Source organism: Triticum aestivum, chromosome 7D (assembly GCF_018294505.1).
Source record: "Triticum aestivum cultivar Chinese Spring chromosome 7D, IWGSC CS RefSeq v2.1, whole genome shotgun sequence".
Lineage (NCBI taxonomy): Eukaryota > Viridiplantae > Streptophyta > Magnoliopsida > Poales > Poaceae > Triticum > Triticum aestivum.
In genome coordinates, this window is record NC_057814.1 from 6,485,289 (window position 1) to 6,497,044 (window position 11,756).

At 46.3% G+C, this 11,756-nt stretch overlaps 2 protein-coding genes and 1 pseudogene across 2 annotated transcripts; all 3 read right to left on the bottom strand.

Annotated features, from left to right (window-relative positions):
* Window positions 1-258: 258 nt before the first annotated feature.
* LOC123170568 (structural maintenance of chromosomes protein 1-like) lies at window positions 259-816 on the bottom strand (annotated as a pseudogene).
* A 2,872-nt stretch (window positions 817-3,688) lies between these two features.
* On the bottom strand, window positions 3,689-7,416 carry LOC123170569 (serpin-Z1-like). Its single transcript, XM_044588427.1, has 6 exons — window positions 7,133-7,416; window positions 6,057-6,182; window positions 5,731-5,884; window positions 5,558-5,623; window positions 4,576-4,776; window positions 3,689-4,474 (listed from the first exon to the last, which is right to left on the bottom strand). The coding sequence occupies exons 1-6, from the start codon at window positions 7,414-7,416 to the stop codon at window positions 3,689-3,691; spliced, it is 1,617 nt and encodes a 538-aa protein (XP_044444362.1).
* Window positions 7,417-8,075: 659 nt separating this feature from the next.
* On the bottom strand, window positions 8,076-10,136 carry LOC123166446 (uncharacterized). The gene is made up of 3 exons (XM_044584249.1): window positions 9,921-10,136; window positions 8,961-9,824; window positions 8,076-8,436 (listed from the first exon to the last, which is right to left on the bottom strand). Exons 1-3 carry the CDS (start codon window positions 9,949-9,951, stop codon window positions 8,363-8,365), a joined length of 969 nt encoding a protein of 322 aa, XP_044440184.1. The 5' UTR covers window positions 9,952-10,136; the 3' UTR covers window positions 8,076-8,362.
* Window positions 10,137-11,756: the final 1,620 nt, after the last annotated feature.

Here is an 11,756-nt window from a genome sequence, read left to right on the forward strand (position 1 = left end):
ATCATGGTCAAGTTCTTGTGAGGATGATCCAGTGTCCACTCGATCATTAACTGTAGGAAGCTTTAACTGCTCCAGTTCGCACTTTTCATGAATCTCCCGCTGGCGTGATCTAAGTTGAACTAGTTATCACTCCTTTTAACTTCACGTGGCGATCCAGTTTTGCCAATGCAGCAGCAGCACTATCATTCTGTTTCTTTAGTTCACAAATTGTTGCCACGCATTCATCTGACTTCAACTTCCAGTCTTCAGCCTCAGCTTTCAGCTCTTCCGTCTGATTTGAAATACATCAGCATCAGCCTTACCATGACATTCTCTTTCTTGCATGCCCTTCAGCTTCTTCTCTAAGCTCTCATGTGTATTGTTTAACTTCGCAGTCGGATCATGCATATCTCTCTTCTGTTCATATTCCTGCTGGTATTTCAGTTTCGATAATTGATTGCTCAGGCTTAACTTCGTCCCCTGCAGTGCTTGAGCATCTTTCAGTTGCTTTTCTTCATATTCATGAATGTTCGTCACACCAACTGATGTGCTAAAATCCTTGTAAATCCTGTCCACTATCTCATTTGTTTTTTTTCCTCCCGCTTTCTTACTTCTGTTCGTTTTTTGTAAGACGGCTTTCCAACTCCTCCTTTCCTGGCTCCAGATGGTCAATTTCTTTCTCAATATTATGTTTCTCAGTTGCCAATTTACGTAGCTTGTCCATGAGATTATTCAGTTCGACTTCGAGTAATGTAACTTTTTCTCAAGTCCAGTTATTTTCTCAGATACAGCAAGCTCCTCTCTTTGCAACTCCCTGGGGGAACCAAGTTCGGACATTTCAGACTCTAGCTTATGTTTCTTCTTCAAAGATTCTATTCTGCTGTCATCCCATTTATTTGATCTAGCTTCCATTGCACCGCTTAGTCCACCAGTCATTGTGCCAGATTTAGTCAAAAGAATCCCATCAACAGCAACAAAATTATACCTTTCACCACTTCAACATTTCAAGCTTCATCAAGTTTGTCACACACAAGTGTATCCCCAACAGCATACAGAACTGCTTTCTCCAAAGCTCGATCAAATTGTATCACATCCAAGATCAACTGTGCAGATCCTCTAAGGGTATGCAACCTCTCGGTTATTGGCTTCACACGCACCGATTTTAAGGGAATAAATGTCTGGAGGAAGACGTTGTTCCTTCAAATACATAATGCATTCCTTTCCTGTGCTTTCATCTTCCACCACTACTGCATACATGAATTTGCCCATGGCAACAGTGACAGCAAGGTTGTATTTCTTTTGTTAGGGCCGCCAAAGTTCAGTCATGTGACGATGGACTCCACGGAATAGCTGCTCAAGACTTTTAATAGTTTATGAAAATCGAGCATACCACTCACTTTCATGCGTTGCAGCTTTGAGTTCACGTAATTGCGTATCTATCTATATTATGAATTTGCTTACTTTGAATCTACGATGCCCTGTTTATTTGTTATGTCTATGCGCTTTATTTATCTGTTATGCCTGTATAGATATAATAAATCACTTACAAAATCTTTATTTCTATTGTAGCGTACGGAAATTAACTTGAAATCAGCTAGTCTAGAAGAATTAGAGCGAGAGGCGGCGTCCTTAAGGGGACGAATTGATGAGGTTGTGGAGTCTATTAGGTATGTATACGTTGTCTCCTTTTTCAACGCTTGGTATTGGATTATCTTATTGATATGTTACCACATTTTGCATGGATTTTTGAAGCAAGGAGAAGGAGAGGTCCGATCTCATCATGAAGGACATCTGGGGTACCATGAAGCTGATGGCATGTTCAGCTATTGTGGTGGAAGTCATTGCATTTACCATTTCTCCAGTTGAGGAACCCAAGGCGATTGCATGATCATCAGTTCCCTCCCAGTCATATGAACTTTTTGTTTAAGTCATCGTGTCATCTGGTTGCCCGGATACCAGATGCTCCACTTCTGGATTTTGCATGTTTCTCGGTGATAATTTGATCTCATGGTCTTCTCGACGACAAACCACAGTTTCTTGTTCTAGTGCAGAGGCTGAATATCGCGCCGTGGCTGCTGTTGTGGCCGAGTCTTGTTGGGTTCGTCACTTACTTCAGGAGCTCCATCGACCTATCAGCACTGCTACAGTTGTTTTTTGTGACAATGTGAGCGCGGTATATCTTGCTCATAACCCGGTACAACATCGACGAACCAAACACATTGAGCTTGACATTCATTTTGTCCGCGAGAAAGTTGCTCTTGGTGCTGTTCGAGTTCTGCATGTTCCTTCTTCGTCACAGTACGCGGATATATTCACAAAAGGTCTTCCAGCTGTATTGTTTCATGAGTTCCGGTCCAGTCTTCACCTCGCTCCACTACGAGGCTCAGACTACGGGGGCGTGTTGGAGAGTCCTGCATCCCGACAATTAGCTGTGCCGTATCCTGCTGATAATGCCCATCATCCAAGTATGTTTAGACTACCAAATATGGCTTGAGTCGGTTGTAGTTTCCCTGGTTTAATTGACTTGCAAGGCAAGCTCACCCATGTATACGTGTATATATATATGATGCAATGAGATGAGGAGGCGTGCACTCTTGCAGCCCCGATTCCTATCTGTCTTACAACTGGAACTCTAGCTAGGGTTTGAAAACCGAAAGGGCAAGAGCGGCAGCCGCGGCTCTGTTCCTCGATGGCCTTGACGATTCTTCCAGAATTCTGCCGAGATAACCGTATGTGTATATCTGGAAAAGTAATTTTCCAATAAATAAACTATTTTTTTTGCAAAAATATCAGATTTGTTATAAAAATTCACCGGAAGTACAAAACACCTTAAACATAATAAAAATTATATCGAGGTCCATGAACCATCGAACGATCATTGTCGCCGCCAGAATGAGCCACCGACGCGCCGTTGTCGCCGCTCCCATACCGGAGCCGGCCTGACCATGTCGATGACCACCGGGGTATTCGTGCACATGCCCCTAAGGGACAGCGTCCCGGAGCCGTGGTCGTCGTCGTTGAATCCTTCAATCGATATGAAGTACACTAAATATCGTTGTTGCATACGCACGGCGAGAAATCCTAGCCTCGCTGCCCCGAGGAGCTGGCAGAAATCTACGCAGGAGTTCCGTCTAATTCGTCCTCATGGACGAACTTGAGGAGGATCGTAACCCGGAAGACTGGCTCGAAGAAGAAGCGTCGACATCCGTCCAAACGTCGCTCTTGCGGGGACTAAAACCCTACCTATGTACTAGCAGGAGCAGAGGCACCAGAAATCTCATCCCCGCCACCGACCTCCAGAGTGGCAGGCGGAGAGGGAGGCGAATTCACGGGCTCGTCGGTGGAGATCGAGGGGAGGAAGGTTTTCCCTAGTGAAAGAGCATGGTGCCCTCATGTTTGGTTTTGGTAATTGATAACAATTCCTATGGATTAGTGGTTGCCTTGAGCTATATTTAAAAGATTTTTTCATAGACATTTCTTGAAGTCCATTTGTTGGTTTCAAGGAGTTGGTGTGATGACCAAGGTGCTACTCAAGGTATTATCCAAAGATTGATCATAGGGAAGACATGTTACAAGGTTGATCAAGACTAAGTCAAAGAGTGAATCAAGTTGATCAACACACAAAGCGTACAAGATGTACCGAGAGGGATCAAGTGATCCCATGGTATGGTAAGCATTGTCATGGTTTATGTGAGATTTCTATGTGGGGTTAGTATGGAACCAACGGATTGACCACTTGGCCGGAGAAAACCACGACGCCGCTGAGCTCCTCCTTGATCAAGAACATGAACGGGTGGTCGGCCACGAAGTCCACGACCTGAACCGGCGTCCTCACCGCCGCGGCGCCAAAGGACGCAACAACGGCGGTCGCCGCGGCCGCCTCCGTCCCTTCCTCGTTCACCTCGACGAAGGACTGGTGGAAGACGGCCGACACGACGAGCGGCGCCGCCGAATCCAGCATCTCCAAGAAGTCCGCGGCGAGGGGCGCGAACGGCAGGCGCAGGCCGAGGTCCTGCAGCAGCTCGGTCGCGTTCGTCTTGCACGAGATGGTGAACTTGGGCACCTTGAAGGCCGCGGGGACCTGGGCCGTCAGCGTCGTGGAGCTCTCCAGCAGCGCCGGGTCGGACCCCAGCCTGTGCAGCAGGCTCTGCAGGCCGTCGCGCTCGTCCGGGAGGTAGATGTACATGGAAAAGTACCGGCCGCGCGCGTACGGCAGCTGCAGGACCTTGTAGCCGGAGCGGCAGGCGACGTGCTGCTGGCGGTCTCTGCTCGACATGAAGGGCGCGCGGACGCTGCCGCCGGCGGGGAGGTGGAAGGTGTCGTCGAGGGTGAGCCGGGGGTCGAACTTGCGGCACCAGGCGCCCTTGAAGTAGAGCGCGTTCCCGAGGACGGCCAGCGTCGCGCCGTTGATGGAGCCCTCGGGCAGGAGGCCCTTGATCCGGCCCGCCGTTGCGCTCTCGAACCACCGGTTGATCTGGGTTCTCGCCTCCTCTGGCTGTAACAATCATACACGGACGCAAATCGTGAGGTCGCTCGTCGCGATTCCGGCGCGAATTTCGTGGAAAAATGTTGCAGAGGGAGGGCGAGCAGCCTCACCATGTCCTTGAAGGACGCCGGGAGCGCCTGGGCGCGGTAGTGCTCGGAGACGAGGGCAGCGTAGTCGACCTTGAGGCGCATGGCGGCGTCGACCCACACGCCGTTGGCGAACCGCACGCTGGGCCCGCCGTCGTCGCCGGGGCTGTCGGAGAGGAGGCGCAGCGCGACGTGGGACGCGAGCGCGGCGTGCTTGTATTCCGTCTGTATACTTTATGCGTATTGGGTGAAATTTGATCCGGGCCAACGCATTTAATACATATGGGTAACGTTGCAGCCGTCCCAGTCCAGAACAACGCGAGACGGCCCCTCTTTGTTTCTGGGCCTTGTTGGACCGCCTCTCCAGTCTTCCCCATCTAGAGTTCCCTTCTTGGTTCGCCCCAGGTTCCTTCAAATCGACCCAAGTGTTGGCATTAGGAGCATCAGCTCATCTTCTCCGCCAGTCATTTAATATGTTAATCGTTTCCTTCGTTGGCATGTCACCCAGATCTTCTTGCCTCCTTCTCCCTTTCTCTAGGCCGGCCTGTGCAATTTCTTTGAGTTCCAGGACAAGTATCTTCTAACCTGCAGCGGCCACAAGCCTTTTTGCCTTCGATCTCAACATATCACTCTCCACTAGAAACGAGCCCTATAATTCTGTATTCTGTATAGTAAAATAATCTTGTTTGGACTCTAATGTTGATGATGATTTGACGCATATCAACAGGCCAAGGTTGCAGAATATTTGGAAAGAGACGGTTTCAGATCTGTCCAGGTCTCCAGGAAGCACTGCAGGCCAGCCCTTGAAGGCCTGAATCCCACTCCCACGGAGATCATCTCATCTCCTCGCGACGCTAGCAGATTTTCCCATGCAACGACAATGCTTTTGCCTTACTCGGATGCAAGTCGAAACTATTTCCAAGGCAAGGGATTAATCATACAACGCTCATGTGTATGCATGGAACCAAGAAATTTTTGTTAACCTATGTGTAAATTTCCAGGCTACCCTGTGAAACAAGGTGGAGAACGTCTCAAGCTGCATTCTTTCTGCCTCTTCTTTCTGTCTGTCTCCCTAGCAGTATGCACTTCCCAATTAAGTATTAGTATTAATCACCTACAATCTTTGTTTAAACTGGCATGTCCAATCTGCTGCCAGCACGTACGGGAGCATGCTCCGACCTCCAGGAACTCAAACCCGTTGTCCGCCATCGCATGCACGCCGGTGATTCTCCGTCGCTGCCGCGGACTACAACCACTTTCTCTGACGTTTTTTAAAGACCCCAGCGCAGGTCGTTTTTCTTTCTGTGCCACAGCTCGCTTTAATCCTAACAACCTGTACATATGAGCCACGGAGCAGATAGAGGTCTTGACGGAGTCATCCAGCAAATTTTAAACGTCCAGCGCGCATCGCTCTGGGGACCGCACCGTAGACCACTGTGCCATGCCGTATTTCTCGCTCGCTCACGAGCAATTTTCCAGCGCCCACATGACAACAATCAAATCACCTTTCACGGATCCACATAGCGGAGCCAACGCCGAGGATAACGGGAGCAGCTGGGCTCGGGCGCTGAAACCACATTTGTGCCCTATTTACATCAAGGTTAACCAGCGTCTTAATTTTCCCCGGGATGCTTTTTAAGAAATGAACTCAAGAATGAAGATAAGCTGTTTGGGTTCATAAGATCCACATCTTTTCTCTGGTCAACAAAGTATACTAGTTAGATATATACCACAAAAATCATATCAGTGTATATTCACATAAAAAGAATATAACAAAATATATTTTTGGCACACAACTCATTACTTTCATCTAATTCAAGGCCAAACTTCTTCTTACAATACGATTGCCAGGTCTCAGAGATGCGTCATATGTGGCCGATTGCCATAATTAGCGATAGTACGACCATCATAATATAAAAATACACATAGTACGACGATCATCATATAAAAATGCACTCTAACAGAGTTGCCATATGCATCGCAGTCGTCATAATTTAACGAAAAAGGATTCCCCGCTTTATATTATAAAGTAACTGCACTAACAATAGACAACTTCCAAAGTTCAAGATCCAAACTCACAATCCAAGTGCGACAAGAAAAATAAATAGGTCTTGCCAGGGGGACAACATAACAAACCCCTACATAAAACTAATAATTAACCAGGATCCGGGGAGGCGGAGGAGGAAGCCCATTTTATGGAGCTCGCTCCAAAAACGACCTCGTAGCCTTCAAAATGGATGCCGTGGAGGTCCGGTTTGCAGCGTACTCCATCACAAACTGCTTGTGCGAGAGGGAAGTTTCATCTTCTTCCTCCATGCAGCACAGTTGGGTTTGAAGCTTCGTGCCGCCTGGCCACAAACCATTGCGCACAAAGTATCATCAGTGAGGCGGCGACGAACCACCCGTCCCACTAATGGCGCGCCCGATCCTCGGATACCCGAGGCGGCCGTCGGATAGCCACCACGCAACATCATTTGTCGCCGATCCCTGGCCATAAAAGCCCGATGGCGAGGTGTCCCCATGACCTAAACCTAGCCGCCTCATTGTCTCCTAGTAGCCGCCACCTTCTGCTCTAGCCAACCTCACCGTCTTCTTCCCCATTCTGCTCCGCCGCGACATAGCCGCCTCACCGGGATGCCGAGTGCTGGTTGAACATCTTGGTGGACGCCAATCTGTCAGTGCAGACCCGCACACGACGTTGCGGCCTTTCCCCGTGTCAGCCACCGCGTCCTCCTCCCGCCGCAGTTTGCGCCTCACTGGCGATGGGTGCGAGAGATATGACGGCCCCCGTCGCGGTAGATCTCCGTCGAGGGCGTCATCATGGGATTTACGGTAGTAGTAGGTAGCAATGTCGAATGGCAACATTTCAAATCACAAAATGTGTATGGTGCCACGAATTTTGGTCATTAATATAGTTGTTAATTGAAGTTATGGTGTTAATACATAGGAGTACGTGTGTTTGGTCAGACTAGCAAACATTTCCGTGCGTTGCAACGGGAGAAAAGATTCGCATGCCGGTGCGTTGTACTCTTATTTTTTTTTCACTTTCTAGAAAGCCTGTGGGGCTGTGTGGCCTGGTACAGGCTGGTTATGTGCCCAACAAAACAACAAAAAAATTTAGTACCACCTCAGATAGTAAAAATTATAATATGGGTGAACGGATAAAAAAACTGAAGAAACGCATCTTACTTTGTTATTAGTATATAGGTATAGGTATAGGTTAAATGTCACTTAAATTGCCCCTACAAGTTTTAACTCAATTTTTTTTACACAAACTAAAGAGAAAACAACATAAAAGAAGTTATATGACGATTATAATGTTTAGGCACAGGTCCGGCAGCCTCCAAAAAAAATAGGGAGCACGCCCAGCTCCTTATAAAAAACGAACGGATGGAGTGGCTAACAGGTACAGAAGAGCACAGCGGCCATTGCGCATGTTCAGAGCATAAGGGAAATCACACCATTAGTATAATTCAAAGACTAATCAGGAGAAACATGGCTCTCTTGGACAAAGGGGGCAAGACTAAACGTGCTCAATACAAACCAGCAATCTCTGCTTCACCTTCAGGGGCAGGTAAAGAGTACAGTACAATAATGTCAAATGCAGATTATACAGGTTTTCTGGGAAACCAAACACACTGCAAGCCTTCTTCTACACTAGTTAACCTGTTACAGCTACAGCACCAAATCTTAGCATCGTTGGGTTACAACTAGGCGATGTCTCCCACAGCTCCCAGCACCACATGACGAATCAGCGTCCGACATCAACTTAAAATGCACCGTGTCTGTCTTGGCTCAAGGAGAAGCCAGTTTACGGAGACGATTTGAACGCCTCGGTGGAGTCGGTGTAGCACCCACCTTCTCTTCTTCTGCTCTTGCAGTCTCCTGTTGAACAGAATAACAACACATAAGAGTTAATAACAAGCTTGAAGCACCACCAGGCGTATAATCCTGCAGTGGGAAATAAAAGCATGAAAACAGACTAATGTCTAGGGTATAATCATAAGATAAATCTGAAGCACTAAGCACTGTGTGTAGATGTAATTAATTAATTTCAAATGTGTAATGTAAGGTCTTGTGGATCAGAGTATAAGAAGAGCAATGATGATGTCACATATCATAATAGTGGCCACTAATCTGAATGCACTAAGCTAACTACTTCTGCGTACCTGTCTAATTTGCAGAAAATAACACACACCCTAGGGCCAGAAAAAACTATTTTCTAAGGAACTTACTTTCTAAGGAACTTAAATGCAATGCCAACAGATTTCTCAAAAGACAGGATATCTAACATGATAACACAACCACAGGGGCGTGATTCTACACAGGACAATCTCATATGATGCACTCACACTTGGCACATGAAAATGCAATGCCAAAAGATGTCTTGAAAAGAAACTAGAATTTACCTTCTTTCTTGCTCTGCTTGAAGACCAGGGGTTTGCATTTTGTCAGAATCCTTTTGCGTCTTGACCACACGCTTCCTCGAAGACATGGATTCCTGAACCGTGACGTCTCCACCATGCTGAATTGAGTCTTTGACAGACCTCCGTCTTGAGCTATCTGCATCGACAAATGAGAAGTCTCCGAGCAACTGAACCACCGGTGGCTTTGATCTGTCAGTATCTTTATGATCCACAGTACTGCCATCTGAAGCCCTTTCAACGCCACCATCCTCTTGCTGAACTTTCTGATCACGATCCCTATGACCAATTGATGGAACATTGAGGCACAAACATCCTCTTGCTGACCTTTCTGATCACGATCCCTATGACCAATTGATGGAACATTGAGGCACACAGATTGATCTGACTCTGACAACAAGGATTGCACAGGAAGCTCCAAGCAGGCATATGACTCTTGTTTGGGCACAATCCGTTGCACAGGTTGCTCTGAATGGAACACCGGCAGTGGCACAGTATTATGTGGAGCTAATACTGGCACTCGCCTGGGTGGAACTGAAGGCATACGTTGTGACACGGGCACCTTGACCTTACGAGACCTTTGGGAATACTTGATCATAACAGTCACAAGGGCTGCAACAGATAAGCATGCTAGCATCTTCAGCAAATGGGGTTCCACTGTAGACCACAGGATTTTCACCGTATCAACAAGTTTCTTGGCAGCTTCTGCTGTGTTTTCATACTCCAACGAGTCGAATTCTTCATCTAACTTACTTTCCAAACCCTTATCATCACTCACCACCTTCACGCTTTCATACTCCTCCTCGTCGTCGTCGGCCTCCATGGCCCTGGGGCTTCGTCGCGGGGAACCTGGCCGCGTGAACAAATAGGAGTAAGAACGGACGGATCAATTAAGGAAGCAGCAGACAAAGGTTGGGGGAAATCAAGGAGAGTATCGCTATTTACCTTGGGGGACAGCTCGCTTGGTCGAATTCATGGCTGCGGCGGCGTGGAAATACTCTCCATCTCTCACCTCCGTCGGGAAAGGGAGGGGAATGGATTTGGGGGAGGCGGAGGAAGGAAGGAAGCAAGGCAAGGCTACGCTACGCGGGTACGCGCTCTCCACACGTGCACGCCAGCGCGTTTTTTCTTTTTATTTTCTTTTTACGGAGACGTGGATCCTGCCAAGTGTCTAGTAGCACCAGCTCTCACCTCGCTGTAAATAAGCTTCGATCAAACGTATTCATCACATTCGTCTTTATGAAACTCTGTTTTTCAATCAAAGTATTGCCATGAGTACATTATATTTCAACATACGTCCCTTCGATTATGTCTCAGCGACGGTACCTCCTTTAGGAAGGCTACATGACTTATTTGCTTACCAGCTAATTTTGTTTGAAATATCATACTAGTTGGATAAAAAGAGTTTTAGACAAAAATATTGTTATATTTTCGACATAACTTTCTTCAAGGTGAGGGTCCTTGACCAACTCGTGTTCTTCATATGTTCCAAGAGTAGGGCTAAGAGGGAATGAGACAGACAGGTCATGTATGCCAAGAAATATTCATGTGTCGTCTATGAGTGTGGATATGACTATTCAAATAGTTTTACATTCTGTAAAGATTGTACGCTTTACCACACAATACAATCTCAACCTGTTACCTCCAGTGATCGCTGGTATAGTACCCAACATTCGGAGTATCGGTAGGGATATTATGACGAGTTCTTTCATTATAACACACTTACTGCTACATGCCCACTAAGTGTCAATATGAAAGTAACCGCAACTCACAGTCTGATGACCCAAGAAAGTATAGGGGATCAATCGTAGTCCTTTCGATAAGTAAAAATGTCGAACCCAATAAGGAGCAGAAGAAAATGACAAGCGGTTTTGAGCAAGGTATTCTCTGCAAACACCGAAATTATCGGTAACAAATAGTTTGATAGTAAGGTAATTCATAACAAGCAACAAGTAGTAATAGTAACAAGAGTGCAGTAAGATAGCTCAATCCTTTTTATAGCAAAGGACAGACCGAAATGTTTTCTTATAGTAAGCAAAGTGTTCTTGAGGACACATGAGAATTATCATCTAGTCAATTTCATCATGTTTATTTGATTCACGTTCACTACTTTGATAATTTGATATGTGGGTTGACCGGTGTTTGGGTGCTGTTCTTAATTGAATAAACCTCCCACCTATGATTACCCCATCTCGCAAGCATCCACAACTACGAAAGAAGAATTAAGATAAATCTAACCATAGAATGAAACATATGGATCCAAATTAGCCCCGTTACGGAACAACGCATAAACTAGGGTTTAAGTTTCTGTCGCTCTAGCAACCCATCATCTAATTACTACTTCACAATGCCTTCCCTTAGGCCTAAGTATGGTGAAGTGTCATGTTGTCGACGTTCACATGACACCACTAAAAGAAGCAACAACATACATATCATCAAAATATCGAACAAATACCAAATTCACATGATTACTTATAACAAGACTTTGCCCATGTCCTCAAGAACAAAAGTAACTACTCCCAAATCATATTCATGTGCAAAATCAGAGGGCTATTGAATATCATTAAGGATCTGAACATATAATCTTCCATCAAATAAACCAACTAGCATCAACTACAAGATGTAATCAACACTACTAGCAACCCACATGTTGGGGAACGTAGCATGCAATTTCAAAAAAATTCCTACGATCATGCAAGATCTATCTAGGAGATGCATAGCAGCGAGAGGGGGAGAGTGTGTCCACGTACTCTCATAGACCGAAAGCGGAAGCGTTAGGTA

What these genes read in the sequence shown, in the direction of transcription:
- LOC123170569 (XM_044588427.1), bottom strand. Translation starts at nt 7,416, where the DNA reads ATGTTGCCATTCGACATTGCTACCTACTACTACCGTAAATCCCATGAT. An exon ending in ATGGGGAAGAAGACGGTGAG is followed by an intron (nt 6,183 to 7,132) that starts GTTGGCTAGAGC and finishes TTTCTTAAAAAG; the next exon opens with CATCCCGGGGAAAATTAAGA. An exon ending in TCTCCACCTTGTTTCACAGG is followed by an intron (nt 4,777 to 5,557) that starts GTAGCCTGGAAA and finishes TAAAGTATACAG; the next exon opens with ACGGAATACAAGCACGCCGC.
- LOC123166446 (XM_044584249.1), bottom strand. Translation starts at nt 9,951, where the DNA reads ATGAATTCGACCAAGCGAGCTGTCCCCCAAG. An exon ending in CAAGCGAGCTGTCCCCCAAG is followed by an intron (nt 9,825 to 9,920) that starts GTAAATAGCGAT and finishes TCACGCGGCCAG; the next exon opens with GTTCCCCGCGACGAAGCCCC. An exon ending in CAAGCAGAGCAAGAAAGAAG is followed by an intron (nt 8,437 to 8,960) that starts GTAAATTCTAGT and finishes TCTGTTCAACAG; the next exon opens with GAGACTGCAAGAGCAGAAGA.